Source organism: Mus caroli, unplaced genomic scaffold, assembly GCF_978045245.1.
Source record: "Mus caroli unplaced genomic scaffold, Mus_caroli_1 scaffold_15, whole genome shotgun sequence".
Taxonomy (NCBI): Eukaryota; Metazoa; Chordata; class Mammalia; order Rodentia; family Muridae; genus Mus; species Mus caroli.
In genome coordinates this window covers 65,390,035-65,404,932 of record NW_028227270.1, presented here as the reverse complement: position 1 = coordinate 65,404,932, position 14,898 = coordinate 65,390,035, and the positions used below count along the sequence as shown (strand labels likewise).

General features: G+C 55.1%; 1 protein-coding gene across 4 annotated transcripts in view; it reads left to right on the top strand.

The window, feature by feature from the left end:
- Nucleotides 1-2,155: 2,155 nt before the first annotated feature.
- Nucleotides 2,156-14,898, top strand: part of Unc5a (unc-5 netrin receptor A) — a 56,466-nt gene continuing 43,723 nt past the window's right edge. For 3 of the 4 annotated variants that reach the window (XM_029468530.2, XM_029468531.2, XM_021179784.2), the window contains exon 1: nucleotides 2,174-2,461. In XM_029468530.2, coding sequence (XP_029324390.1) covers nucleotides 2,392-2,461 — 70 coding nt within the window. In that variant the 5' untranslated portion in view covers nucleotides 2,174-2,391. Of the gene's footprint in view, nucleotides 2,462-14,898 lie in introns of all 4 variants that reach the window. The other variant, XM_021179783.3, reaches the window with a different exon arrangement.

Here is a 14,898-nt window from a genome sequence, read left to right as displayed (position 1 = left end):
ATTGACTTAATGGGGTTTCATGTACTGCTTAGAGCAAACTACAGATGTAGGCAAGGGCATAGTACTATCCAATAAACACATTATTACTTTCTCATGTACACCATGCCCTAATCTCCAACCGCCTCCCTTCAGTGTCCAAATCCCAAGCCTTCAACATTTCTTCCACACTGTGAACCCAAATTCAGATCCAGGAGAGCACTATAGGGGTATTAATAGAATACAGGAGAATAGCCTGGGCATACAACAACTGCTCTCACACATACACCACACACACTCACACCACATACAACACACACTCACACCACATACAACACATACACACTCACACCACATACAACACACACACACACACACACACACACACACACACCAGAGCAGCCTGTAGATCAGCTCTACTCTCTAATGTGTTTGTCTAAAAAGCTGAAGTTGGGGAGTATGACATCTGGGTAAAAGAGGTTATAAATACACACATGTATTAAAAATCAATTTTAGGGCCACCAAGATGCCTCAGTGAATAATGGGGTTTGCTGTCAAGCCTTACAACCTGGCTTTCATCCCCGAATCTCACATAAGGAGAGAAATGACAAGCTGTTTTCTGACTTCCACACAGGCACTATGCAACACACTCACATGCACACGCACACACACGTGCACACTCACACACACACACATCTTTTAAAAAATTATTTTCCCAGATAACAGCTTCTATTGAAAATTGGTAAACAAAACCAATTGGGTCCCCCCCCCCCCAACAGGCACCTAGAACAAGAGAGCCATTTCGATATGACCCTGTGCCCTGTCTCCCTGCCTGTCTGGCCCTGAGGCCCAAAATCTGTACGTGCACATCTGGAGCTTTGGTTGTGACTAGAAACACACACACACACACACATATATATACATATGCAGATATATACATATACAAGAGAGCAGAAGAAAGCAAAACATTTTTCATAACCTTCTCTATAAAAAGTGGGAAACAAAAGACAAACCGAGAGAGGGCCTCGTGTCTCAAGAAATATAGGAGAGCTCATATCTCTTTGTGGAAGCCAAGACCATTCTTATATCATCTGGCCTGCAGCACCAATTTATATTATCGATCGGCGCTGGAGGCGTTTGAGTGTGTGACCGTCTTCACCCTTCTCATTCTCCTCCTGGCCAGGAGTGGGACCCTCTCTTTCAGATCCCTCGCCCTGTGCACACCGAGAGCGTTTATTTTCCTTCTCTAGGGCAGCCTTCTGTTTATTTTAACCAGCTTAGGGAATGGGGGTGGGGAATAGGAGATCCTCCAGCGGTCATTCTGCTGGGATCCAGAGACGCCCGTGACTTGCCCAAGGTCACAGAGCCAGAAGAATGTGACACTTCGATTCTACCCCAGGAGTTTGTAGCTCCCAAAACCCTTCTGGTTCCTGCATCACGCCCACGTCTCCAGCGCCGCGCGCGCTCGGGGCGCAAACAACACGACGCTCCTTACAGGCTGCGCTGCGCCCTAAGGTTGTTTCCTTTGGGCCAGCGGCGTGGAGGGATTAAGAAAGCCTGGGGCCACGCTGCTACGCTTGCCCCTGAAGCCCATCAAGCTGTCTTGGGGAGGCGGATGGTGAGACGGTGGGGGCCTGGCGGCTCCTGCGCGCCGGCTGGGCCCCGGGACCTCTCCTGCAGTCCCCCATCCAAGCCGCCCGCCGGCTGCCTACCACGGCGCGCTGACGACCTCGGAGCGCAGCCCGGAGGCAGGGGTGCAAGCAGGGACTGCAGCGGAACCTGCCTGGGGCACTCCAGAGTCGAGCTGCTCTCCGCAGGCTGGCGCTGCGCCGGGGTCGCCGCAGCCCGGGGCCCCTCCCGGGCCACCTGTGCGCCGACTGGCGGACCCGGGTGATGCCGGATCCGGAAAAGCAATCCACTCCGGGTTCCAGAGTCCTGTTTCTGTCCCTGGAGACTGAGAGGGGTGGTGGGAGGCCTCCCCGCCCACTACCCCAGCTCCTCCCTGGGGGAGCCTCAGGCGTTGCCCGAAGGGATCCCCGGTGCCGGGGGTGGCCCGCGCTCGCAGCGCCGCCCGGCCCCTCCTCCCCCGCCCCGCCCCGCCTCCGCCCCGCTCCGTCGCTCCAGTCCGGATTTTGCGGCGCCCGCCGGCCCGCTCCCCGGCTGCGGGCTCCGCGCGGCGGCTGGCTCGGTGCGCGGCGCGGCTGGCGCTGCGCTCCGCCCCGGCTGCATTGCTGCGCTCCGGGTGCCCAGGGGAGCCACGCGCCGCGTGCGCCCCGCAGCCGGCCGCCCGGAGGCAGCGCTGTCCTCTGGCATGGGCCCCGGGGGCGCCCCGAGGTGGGGCTCTCGGCTGAGGCGCTGACAGCCTCTCTCCCGCCCGCGGGGCCCCTAGTCCAGCCCGCTCGTCCGCCCGCGGCCATGGCCGTCCGGCCCGGCCTGTGGCCAGCGCTCCTGGGCATAGTCCTCGCCGCCTGGCTTCGTGGTTCGGGTGAGTCACGCCGCGCGCGCTCTGGGGAGGCTTGCGGGGGACCGTGCGCGCGAACGCTTAGCTCTGGGGAGGAGGTGGCCGTGACCTGCGCGGCCGACCCGTCTGGGAGCCCCCGGAGGCCAAACTTTGCTGGGCAGGACGCGGGGGCCGCCACTCGCTGCTGCGCAGCTTCCCGGTGCGCTCTCCCGGAAGCCTTGGTTCTGCCAAGTCCAGGAACAGCTGTCAGCGCACGGGGCTGGCGAGTGTAGACGCCCCACGCCTCCGGTGGGGGAAGTTTGCTGGTTTCACGGGCCCGGGAGAATGATGCGGGGGGGGGGGGGCGACGGCAGTTTGGAATAATCCAGGAAAGACAAGACTTGAAGGACTCAAGGCCATATGCTAGTGCTCAGAAAATGGGGTGTGTGTGGGGCAGGTGTGTGTGTGGGGGGGGGGTGTAAGACAGCTCTTCCAGGTAGGACTGCCCCAAACAGCCACTCACAATTTCTAGCTTGGCACCTGGCCTCTGCCCACGTCTAGAACATAGTGTCCTCCTCTGTCCCCACCACACACAGGCTTGCACACGCACACACTCAGGCGTGGAGGTATCCAACAGCCCTCAGCTCTTGCAGCCGGTAGTCAAAGCACTGGGGCCCCTGTGGTGGCCTGTGGCTCCTGGCCTCGCTGCTGGAGGCGGGAGAGGGGAAGAGGAGGGAGAAGGGGAGTTGTTTGCTGTTGGCTGTTGGTTGGCGGGCTCTGAGAACCTCTCAGAAACTCCACAGCCCTGCAGTCTCCCCGCGTGTCTTGTTGGCCACCCTAACCAGCCCCTTCATAACCTAGCCTTTTAGCCCACCTCCTTTCGTGAGGGGCCTGGGGGGGGGGAGGCTTTGTCTGCTCTCCCAAAGCCCGCACCTAGACCGAGCTGTGGGGGTCCCTAATCTCCTAGTCCCTAAGGATTTGGCAGTGCTGAGCTTCTGGGTATTGGGAAGGGTGCCTGAGCAATTCTTGGTGCTTGATTCCCCCATAGCCTGCTTCCCGGGAGGTGATCCCTAGGCTGGCAAGGCCAGTTTCTTCTAAGGGTGTGGGTTTCTGAACTGCCAATCCAGAAAGATGAGAGCTCCGTCAAGGACCAGATGATTAAGGTCGATGGCTGGTTCCTTGAAGAGTCTCTGCGTACTGCATCCTTCACCCACCACTGCCTCGACTGCCCTCCCCATCCTGCCCCCTAAGTCCTCTACCTCGTCCCCCCCTGCTCTGCCTCCTTCCCCTGTCAATGCACCCTAAATCCTCACTTTAACCAGCCCTTCTTCCTAATGGCCTCCCCACTTTAATCCTGACGAACCCTCAGATTGGGCTGTGTGCCGTTGGCTGTGTATTCATGTTGTATATGTTAGCTTTAGGGGTGTGAGTTGCAGGACTGGCCATAGTCATGAGCTGGAGGTGTCAGAGGAGGTGCTGCCAGACACTGAATGGGTCCCCAGGAAATGTTTACTGAGTTGCATGTGTGTGAAAGGGGCTGTGTGGTCAGAGCTGCATTTTGCCACGTGAGCACGTGGGTGGGAATGGCGTGGACTGACATGTGTCCTGGGTAATGGGGGCAGGGGGCACCACTGATGTGGCATGGGGAGTGCTGTTATGTGTACGGTCAGATGAGTACTAACATATTGTATGCGTGTGGTAGTTACATGGTACTGCGCCAGTGAGCGTTACAGACAGGGGCGACAGACACTTGTAGGGGAGGGCACTAAACCAGGAATGAAGGATTGCACCTCAAGAAGAACTGCATTGCCCATTGGCAGGACACCTGTTGGGGCCTGGCCTGAGGTTTCCCAGAGCTGACAGACAGGTGGGCATGAGTGCTTCAGAGCTACCTGGGATCGGAGGCTGTCTCAGGCATTAACTCTCTAGCCGTGGGAGGAGCTGCTGAAAGGTATGGAGGTAGGAGTGGCCCCACTTCTCAAAGAGAACACATCTCACCCTCCCCGCACAGGCTCTGGGCATGTGTGGACAGATACCTAGGTAGGGCTGCCCCTGCCATGACCCTACTACACCCCTGCATCTGCTTATCAGTTCCTTGGCAACAGCAGCTGGTGGAAAATGTGTCTGTGAGTGGCTGGGGGGGGGGGGGCAGGGGGGATGGTCAGCAAGGCAGTCTTGAGGGGTATGGCTGGATGTGTGTGTGTGTGTGTGTGCGCCCGCGCGCGCGCGGGTGCGTGCGCCCGTGCAGACTTTGCCCCCCCCCCAGGCCTCTATCCTTTGTCGCCCAGCGTTACACACTACCACTCACAAAAGCCATCCCTCAGCACAAATGCACCTGGGCATACCCAGTCTGTGCCTGCACACACAGACACCCACCTGCCGTGACAGATTGTCCCTTTTATGCTCTAGCAGTTACACAGCCGGCCGGCACATGCAACTCCTTACCCTTCGTGTCTTCTTGTCTTGGGTGTCCCCTAGACAGTACCATGCCTAGGGAGGAGAGGCATGGGGGGGGGGCAGGCTCTCCTGGAACGTATGAGCTGAGGGGCACCAGGCTCGAACATTGCCCTTGTCCCTTTCCCGCCCACCCCTGTTCCCGTCATTGGGGCTGCTGGACTTTCTGCCCACCTCCACTCTGGGCTGACAGGACTGTGGAGGAGGCCATCACTCCGGGGCAGAGAGCACCGTGTTCTTGCTTCTTGCACGTGGGGTAGGCTGCTGTAGATGCTTCAGGATAGAGCTGATCCTTTCCCTGGCCCATTTGCCCCCTCGCCCCCACCCTTTTGCCCATGTTGAAAAAGGCTTTCTTCCAGGACGCCAGGATAAGTATTGACCTGGGTGCAAAAGCTCCAACCCAGAGGCCTGGGGCCTGGGAGCAGCTACCTTTGACCCATGCCACATCCTTTTTCCTGCTTGGTGCTGCCACGAGTCTCAGGCTTGCAGGATTAAGCTATAGCTTGGGGTGCACAGCCCTTTTAGGTGAAGGCCCCAATGCTGCCACCTAGGAACCTGTTCTGTGCACACAAACGCCAGGCCCTCTCATGCCAAGCTACCAGACTCCCATTGTCCCCTCTTCCCAGGGACCCTGTCATTGCTGCCTTCCCTCACCCCAGCCTAGAGGGGGCGGGAACTTTCCTCTCTCCCTTGGCTCTCCCCTCTCCTTCACGCTTCACATCTAATCTGTCACCAAGTCATCAAGCTCAGTGTTACTTGTGACATTGCTGTGTCCCTAGCCTTCTCTGCTTCCTCCCATTCCCATCTCCCACCTGGCTCGCCATGGTGCCCCCCCCCCCCACTCATCCCCTCCTCTTCTCAGCCGAAGGTCTCTGGAAGCGTAATGTGAGGCTCTCCAGGGCCCGCAGGTAGAGCCTTAGCTCTGGACTGGGATGGGCATGGGGGAATGAAGGAAACACCTGATCGATGCACCCAGAGGTCGGCTGCATCGCTGGGCTTTGCCTGCTGCTGGGCTTAGCTCTAGCAGACTAGCTGTTTCCAGCTTTGCAGGATGTGGTGCCACCTGGCCTTGACAGTATGCTCCCGGCTTGGCATCCTAACTCCTTGGCTTTGTTCTGATCCTGGCTGGGCCACTTTATTGCTGCTAGTCTCTCAACCTATCCAGCCTTGAGCTGAAGGTCTCCCCCAAGCACCCCCAGTTCCTCCTCCACGGGGCTCAGTGATGTGCTCTGGATATGCTAAAGGAAGCCAGAAGCCTCTGGTCCTGAAGGTTCCTTCTCCAGTGTTTCCCCAATATAGCCATTGCCTGCAACATTGTATACCATGCTCTCTGCCCCTGACATGCTCTGAATCACTGCCAGCCAAATGTTTAATGGTTTTCTTCCTGTTCTTGGTTGGAGTTTGGGCTTGCAGGTCAGGCAGGGAGGCAGAGAGGAATTTAATCCACTTCAGCAGTGGCCCATCCTTATTCCTGACCATGAACTTCCCCACCCTGTCAGAGTCAGGGCTGGTAAGGCCAGGCCTCCCATGGGGGCAGGCACCGTGCCCAGGACACACATATATGTAGATGCAAGTACATGTTAGGGAACCACCTACAAAAGTGTGCCCGTGTCTGTTGAGCAGGTATTTTCCAGTGGGTACTGCCTCCGTCCTGACATCGATTTCCTTAGAGTAGTATTTTCTTGTGCAAATTGAGTTGATGCCAAGATTTGGGTTTCTATGTATGTCACCAGTGTGGTTTCTGACCCCAAGACTGGGTGGCTGAGCCTCAGTGTCCCTTACCACTCAGGAGGGAGGCTCAACTTTCTATAATCATTCCTACCAGTGTCCTTCTTTCTCTTACTTGCTGCCCGTGAGGGTCCTCTTCTCTTAGGGGACTTCTGGGCTCTTTCTACCATGTACAACAGGGCAGGGGCATTAGAGGCAAATAGAGTTGTCTTGCAATCTATACCCCAAGTCACTGGACAAGTAACAGTAAGTTCCCAGCCAGCTTCCATATCTGTAGATGGGGTCTCTTATTCCTTGGTTAATGGTAGTGAACTGTACCCAGAGTGCACTGCAGCATCTTGCAGGTGCTCAGGGCTTCTTGCTTCTGCCCATTTTTCCCAGGCACTGGAGACAATGCATTAGAACAAGAGTTGGGCCTGAGGTTGCAGCAGGGCCCAGGCACAGACACAGGACAGACCAGGCTTCATGTGAACAACAGTACTTTGCATCCATCCTGCTTGGGCTCCAAGGCTTTTGTTTGGCAGGTTCTTACCATCACTTTTCGGTTCGTCCTGTCCTGGGACTGTATGCCAACTTCATCTCTAACAAACAGGTTGTGGCTATAATTCCTGGGCAGATGTGAATCCTAGTTTGGGCTCTGCCATTGGATTGCTGCGTGATGTTGGACCAGTCACTCAAGCTGTCTGATTGAACTTGATGGCTTGCCTCAGGCAACTGTCCCCCAGAGCCTGGGGTGGCCTGAGCACACAGTTGCAGGCTCTCCCACCTTCACACCTACCTAAGACACCATCAGCCCTGGCAAAAGCTGGCTGTGTTGCCTGGGAGCCAGGTGGGTTGTGGGACAGAGCCAAAGGTTACTGTATGGAAAAGTAAGGAAGTTGGGTCCTGCTGCAGCTGCCAAACAACTCCAGTATTTAACAGGGACCCCCAGGTCAGGATGCTAGTGTTGGGGGCCTGCCCCCTTTCTCAGACACTGATGCCAAAGGCCACAGGAAGGTTTTGACTATATCCCAGGCAGCTTGGGGGAGCTGGTAGAGGTGGGAGTTGGCAAGCACTGGGGACTGGGTTTGAGCCAGGGCCAGGAGGCATGGGGTTACTTAAGGGTACACAGCCATCCCTTACCAGCTGCTGCTAGGATCCTGTGCCCTTGACACCCGCTATGGCCTCTTAATCCTCACCCTGGATTGTGCTCTTCCCTGCACCTCTTAGAACTTTCAGTGTGCAACATTCATCCTTAAGGGACTCATCTTTGTGCCATCGCCAAGCGAAGCAGTTGAGTGTGGTAGGTAGGGCAGGAGGTTCCATCCTCTCGGGTAGGAATCAGGAAAGTCTGGCTGTCTAGAGAGGACAGAGCAGAGGGACTAGATCGAGGTAGCCTAAGGGGAGGGTCCTGTCTTTCCAGGATAGGGTTGGCTTGTTTTTCATTGCTGTTTGGATCTTGAAGGCAGGGCATGGAGAAGCCATTTCCCCCTTTTTAGGTGTGGTTGCTGACAGGCTCAAGTCTAGCCTGGCTTAAGATTATGGGTCCAGAGAGAGAGTCAGTAGATTCTGGGGAGGCCTGAGTGGCAGCTGCTCCTTACAGAAGACCAAAAAGGGGGGACTAAAGTCTTCTGGGCCTGTTTTGGTAGGGGAGGAACCCTGAGAATCCTGCCTCCTAATTGGATCGTGGCAGGAGTACCAGAGGTGAGCCATCGCTTTGACTGGCGAGTCCCCAAAGCCGGGCTTCTCCTCAGTCTGGATGTCTCTCTAGAAGATTCAGGGTCACCTTGAGCTCCAGGCAAATACGCGGCTGATTGGGGAAGGAAGGGCTAGGGAGTCTGCCTGTATTGACATACCTGAGGGACGGTGCAAGGACCTTGAAAAGGGGTCTCTTGTCCTGGTATCCCACCCTGACCCTAAAGCTAGGTTGCAAAGTGAACTCTTGGTGTCCCTCCCTAGCATGCCCACCCGGTATCATGTAAGGGGAGTAGCCCCCGATTAGACTCCACCCTCTCCTAGTTGGGGCGGAGCCCGACAAAGCCGAGACATTGAAGATCCTCCCCAGGTCTGCGTTTCTTTCCCACTCCTTCTCCCCTTCTCTCGTGATCGTGCCCGCTGTGTGACCCGACCCACAGCCTCCAGACCCGACCACCCCTCCCCGCGACGCGACCGTCAAGGTGGCTGGGGTGGGCGGGGTTCCTCCAGCCCGCGAGGCTGCGGGACACGTGGGCGGCTGTGGCCCGCAGTTGCCCGAGCCAGTTAGCCCCAGAGCCCGGGATGCAATTAGCTGCTGAGGGAGGGGCGCGCCCATCGGGCAGCGTCCCGGCGGGCGGGAGGCCTGCGCTGTGGTCCCCGCCCCGCGCAGCCTAATTAATGCGTGGCGAGCTGGGGCCGAGCCGGGAAGGGGCGGGATCCCTCCGCCCGCCAGCCCGCCTGCGGCCGCCCGCAGGATTAGCGGCTCTTTGTTCAGGGTCTGTTAACAAGTTCCCGGCTGAGCGCTTGGCTGCCGCCTGGGGAGCTCTGTCCAGCCTCCGCCCGGTCTACAGCCCTGTCCCCTACCTTCTGTGCCCCGACCCCTTAGACGTGGGGTGAGGAATGTCGTCCCAGATCTGAGGGAGGAGGATGCCTCCCACAGTCCAAGGGTCTCGTGTAGGCGGAGGCCATCATTCCCATTTTGCAGATGAGGCAGCACCCCACTTGCTCCCAAACCCAGCATCCTAGGCAGGCTGGAGCCCCAGGCTAGAGCTTTTACGCTTTTTTTTTTTTTTTTGAAACAGGCTTTCTCTATTATGTATCTCTGGCTCTCCTGTTACTGTCTCTCTAGATTAAGCTGGCCTCGAACTCACAGAGATCCTCTTGCCTCTGCCAGGATTAAAGGCATGTGTCACCAAGCCTGGCTTCCTAATGCTTTTTCCCCTCTGCTGAGAGAGCACTCTAGAGTGGGAAGAGGAAGGAGACTGTAGACTATAACCACCGCTTGCTTGTTTGTTTGTTTGAATTGACTTCCTGATGGTGGTAAGTGCTAGGCTCTGCCTGGAGGTCTCATCAAAACCTTGGGACTGTCCATCAGGTAGATGAGGTTACCCCCATCTATGGAAGGTACTTGCAAACAATGGCAGCTGTGACCACATTACAGATAGCATCCTATGTCCCTGTCCCGTGGGCCTTTCCTGTTGTTCCTTGCACTGCTGGAAGAAGCTGAAGGCCATGGATTGTATGGCCCTCCCCACCTTTTTAGTTCACATCTTGCCACTTGATCCCACCTGATGTCCTGTGTCCTTATTTCTTACACCTGGAAAAGGCCAGCCGGGGCACAGGGCTGTGATTATAATTAGGGAGTTGGTTCTCACCTAGGCCCTGGAGCTTCAAACCTAAGGGATTGTTCAAAATGACTTTATTATAAAGAGGTAAATCCTTTCCATAACTTCCTCCAGGTGGTTCTGGGCCATTTCTTCTGGGGCTGCACTAGATGGCTTCCCCTTTTAGGTTAAGCCAGGGTACCTGCCTGCCCCATTTGCCCTTCCCAGGCCACGTTTCCAGCCTACTCATGGATGTCTCATCCAGTGCAGCTGGGAGCACCCTCCCCTGCTCCTCCCGCTTCCTGGGAGCTCGTCACTCTGACAGTACCTCAGCACCAAGCAGCGTGGGACACTTAAGTGCATCTGTGACAAATATTGAAAAAGTCAACTCTCGTTTAAGCAAAAATAGGGAATTTAATGACAGATATAACTGCAAGTCAGGACTAACCCGGGTCTCAGGCATGGCTGGATCCAAAGAGAACAGTGTGATAAGACCCACCCTTCATCTCGGTTCTTTGGGCTTTGGTGTCAACCACTAATAACCTCTCCCTTCATGGTCCCTAAGTGGCTGCCAGGGGCTCCCAAGACTACAGCATCCTCATAGGTCCAGGCTGAGGGGCTAGAAATTAAATATCTCCTCCCTCAGACACCCCACAAATGCTTTAGTCTTCCTTTGTTGGTCCAATTCATATGTTCTACCCATGTGAGCCGGTGGTGGCTAGGATGGTGCAGATTGCTTGGGCTTAAGCCACCACAGTCCTGTTATCCAAACTGCTTTTCCACTCCTTGAAGCTTCTTATCCAGGAGGCACGGGTGGGAACAGCCATCTACTTTGTCCATTTACTTCATAACCTCACTGACTACAGCAAGGAGCCAAGCCCAAGGGTGGATTAACCAGGGCTTCCTACCTTTCTTGGTCCTCTTCTTCTAAGCCCCCACTTCCCCTGGATGCCTTTGGCATTCCCTGTGAGCCTTAGCCAGACCTGCGCCCTGACATCCCTGTGCAATGCCCGAATATCCCTCTCCTGTGGCCTTGCCCTTAGCTAGCTTCTGCTGGGCATATTGTTCAGAAGCTGAGCCTGCTCGGATAGCTTTGACCAACACCGTTTTAGAAACATCTTTCCAGTCCTTTGGGATCCAGTTCACACACATTTGGACTTCTGAAGACCCCTTCCCTTCAGACCCAGACCAGCTTCTAAGAGTGGTCATGGCTCTTTCCCCAGTAAGCAACAGGTTCTCAGAAAGGCTGAGAAACAATTTTCCCAATATAAATATTTCATTTTTTAAAAAGATTTATTTATTTATTTATTTATTTATTTATTTATTTAATGTGAGTACATCGCTGTCTTCAGACACACCAGAAGAGGGTTAGATCCCATTACAGATGGTTGTGAGCCACCATGTGGTTGCTGAGAATTGAACTCAGGACCTCTGGAAGACCAGTCGGTTCTCTTAAGCAGTCTCTCTAGTCCCTGATGTAAATATTTCTGCCTATTTCAAATGCCAGGTGGTGTCAGCTAGCTTATGGAAATCAGCCTCCTGAGCCTGGAGGCACTGGTTTTAGTACAGCCTAACTGCACACCATGCTGACCCCTAGCCCTTTGACGTACTGACAGAAAAGTAGAAGGTCTCCAGACCTTCCTTGCAGGGCCTCCTGACTGCTGCCAGCCTGGAGCCTTTCCTGTTGTGCCAAGCATAAAAAGTCAATCAGGGGGGTGCTGGTTTGGGTTCAGTGCCTGCTTGAGTTAAATCAATTATATAAGCCCTCTGTGACTCAGTTTCCTCACCAAGAAAATAGACGATAAAGGCTTCTCCGAATAGGGTTGCCAGCATCAAGTGAGTGCTTCTCTGGGAACATCCATAGCAAATGTTTGATGGGTATGAGCTACTGCCTCAGCTGTGTCCCTAGCTCTTTAGCTTCCATCTACTGGATGGTGGGTGTGGGAGATGGGAGTCTTGCTTGACAAAACAGGCAGAATGTGTCAAGGCCTGGCATTTGGGGAAGGTGCTCATTCTGGGGTAACGAGCACTCATGTGGGGGCTTGGGACCGAAAGCTGAGGAGGAATGTGAGTCATGCACAATGCCTTGGCCGGGCTTGACTTGTGACAGCCTAGAAGCCAAGTCTGGTCCCCGGGATCGCAGAGTAGAGAGGTGGCAGCGCCACTGTCACATTTAAGAGCCAAGGGAAGCTGGGAAAGGACAAACCATTTGATGTCCTAGAGCTTCAGAGAGCCACATAAGCCAGGATCGCAGCTTGTGGCGGCCAGAGAGTCGTGGGAGGAAGTAGAGAGGGACAGGCCATCCTGGAGATGGCACTTGTGTGAGAGAGGCCTGCTGGAGCAGACGGTGCCCGTGGGGGGCCGGCAAGCAATAGAGCTGGCTATGTCTTCAAGCCGGGGAGTGACAGGCAGTGAGCAGTGTTTAAGGAAGATTAATCTGGCCGTGCACAGAGGATGGATGGCTGCAGAGAGAGGCTGGAGGCAAGGAGACCAGCCGGGAGGCTGCTGCGGTCATCCAGGCAAGAAATGACAGAGCCTCCCTTCCCAGTGAGCAGGCAGCGAGGCTGGAGTAAGAGAGATAGATGTGGGAGACACTGATGCATCTGGATGGGGGGGGGGAGACAAACATGATTCAGAGCTCTGAGCCTGGGGAAGCGGTGTCAGAACAAAATAGAATAGAGCTGGGGGGTGGGGAAGAGTTGTGGATCCGCAGTGGTCACCCCACCTCACCCCATCAGGCTGTAGCCTATGTATGTGTGCACTCATCTATGTATGTGTTATAAGCAACTGTAACAGGGCTCTGGCCAAGCTGGGTGTTGTAACAGCATGGGCCTAACCTAAAGCCATGTGCTAAGAGAGAAGGCCTCCTAAGGACTGGGGAGGGAGAGCTAGGCTGGTTCACAGAGGTCAGTGGATTAGGCCCGTGTGGGTGGGGGGTGGGGGAACAGTGGCCTGCTCTGTGCTGAGTAGCTGTTTGGCTATCTGGGAGGAGTCACATGGGAAAAGGTCTTCCTAACAAGCAAGGCAGAGGTGGCCTTGGCACGGGGAATGTTTGCAGAAGGCCCTAGCAGGACTCAGCAGGGAGAGCGAGGATGGAGAGCGAGGGTGGGTGACTTCAGTAAGACCTTGTGGTAAAAGTGAACGGGGTTTTGGAGCAACGCTAGATTCACTCTCAGCCTCTGCTGGTCTAGAGAAGATTCTCCCCATGGGGAGCTGGGCTTGTTGCAGTGATGTGCCAATAACCAGGGTTTGGGACTTCTCTGCTCCTCATTGCTTAGATCTCTTAACATACTTTCTCTGCATACAGTACCTCTACACCCCTCTAATGGTGTGCTCCAGTGGGACTGTCAGCTAGGGTGACCTGATTCTCTCACAGTAAAGAATTTGACCCAGGCTAGCCAAACCACAGAAGGAACCCTGGACACAGTGATTGGTCCACAGCCTAGGATCAGTCAATCAGAACCTTCTGACTTGGAAGTAGGGGAGTTAGGAGGCTGAGGCAGAGGGCCAGGACTATTTCCTCCTGTGTGACAAGAGCTTATACAATGTGTAGAGAGAGGCCAGAGCATGGGAGAGTTGGGGGAAGCAGGAGACTGTCTTGGAGGCCCTGAGGCCTCAGAGTGGTCTCTGCAGCTCTCAGTGCTGTTAGCTGATCCAGCAACTTCTGGAGCTCGATCAGGGAACTTCCTGCTATACACTTATGCTGGGTTTTCGAAATGCTGGGTGAAATGCTGGGTGTTGGTGCCATGCACCCCTAAATGGCCTGATACAAGATCCAGGAGGAAGAAGTCGTCCCCACACAGAGGTGGCCAGGCAGCCCGTGTAAGGGTGCTCAGCCCTCAACAGTAGCTGCTGCATTCTGAGAAGTAGAGAGTCTGCATGGGAATCCAATCACAGGCTCCTCTTGGTACATCAAAAATGTCTAAATTGGGCCTGGAGAGATAGCTCAGCAGCTAAGAGTGTGTGCTGCTCTTGCGGGGGCCTCAGGTTCAGTTCCCAGCACAGCTTCACAACCGTAACTCCAGATCTCTCTGTCTTTCTGTCTCTATCTGTCTCTATCTCCATCTCTGTCTCTGTGTATGTTTCTGTCTCTCTCTATTTCTCTTGTGTACATCTGTCTCTGTCTTTGTCTGTCTTCCTGTCTCTCTCTCTCTTACACACACACACACACACACACACACACACTTTAATTTTTTAAAAAAAATCAATCTTTTTAAAAATCCCTGAGCCACCGTGAGCCTGCTGGCTTGGCTAGGACTCGGCCGTCACTTTTGTAGGCATCCCTAGGGCCCATGTGTCTCCATTTGCTGCTCTGTGTGCCTTCATTGTCCATGTGTCAGGGTCCCAAATGCCTCCTCCCACATTCACTTTCTGGCTTTGCACATCCCCACAGACCCATGTCCTTAATTTGCCTAGGCAGCCTACTGCCCTGTCTAACCCCTGCCCTGTACACATACACACACGTATGCACCCACACACCCTGCTCTCCCCACTGGTGGGTCACACTGAGGCTGCCCCTCCACTCTATGGATAGCGCTCAGCGTAAGTGTGTGGGCCACACTCAAGTCCCTTCCTGTTCCCAGAGCTCCTGCTTGGGTTCAGGTGATATCCAGAGCCCAGCTTTGAGATGCAGGCAGGTGTGAGACCTGTCCTAAGAAGCAGGTGGTGGATGCTGCGATCTTGGATCCTGTTCTCAGGAAGACCTGGGGGGACCGGCTGCTGAGGAAGAACCGGGGTTCTGAGAAAGCCTGAAGGTCAAAGAGCAATCAGTTCCCACTGTGGAGGAGTTGGAGGAGGTCTTAGTGAGCCAGGGAAGGTGTGTGTGGACATAGAGGCCACTGGGAACTGACAGAAAGGGAAAGATATCAGGACTAGAAGAGATGGAAGCCATTCGGGCTTCAGATGAAGACGGAGCAGGAGTGGCAAGCCCAGGCATGGCTGCGGAAGGTTTTACAATGTACTTACATACAGCCTCTCTCTGGGGTGGATTCAGAGCCAGCTCCCAGTTCCAGCTCTTTGGAA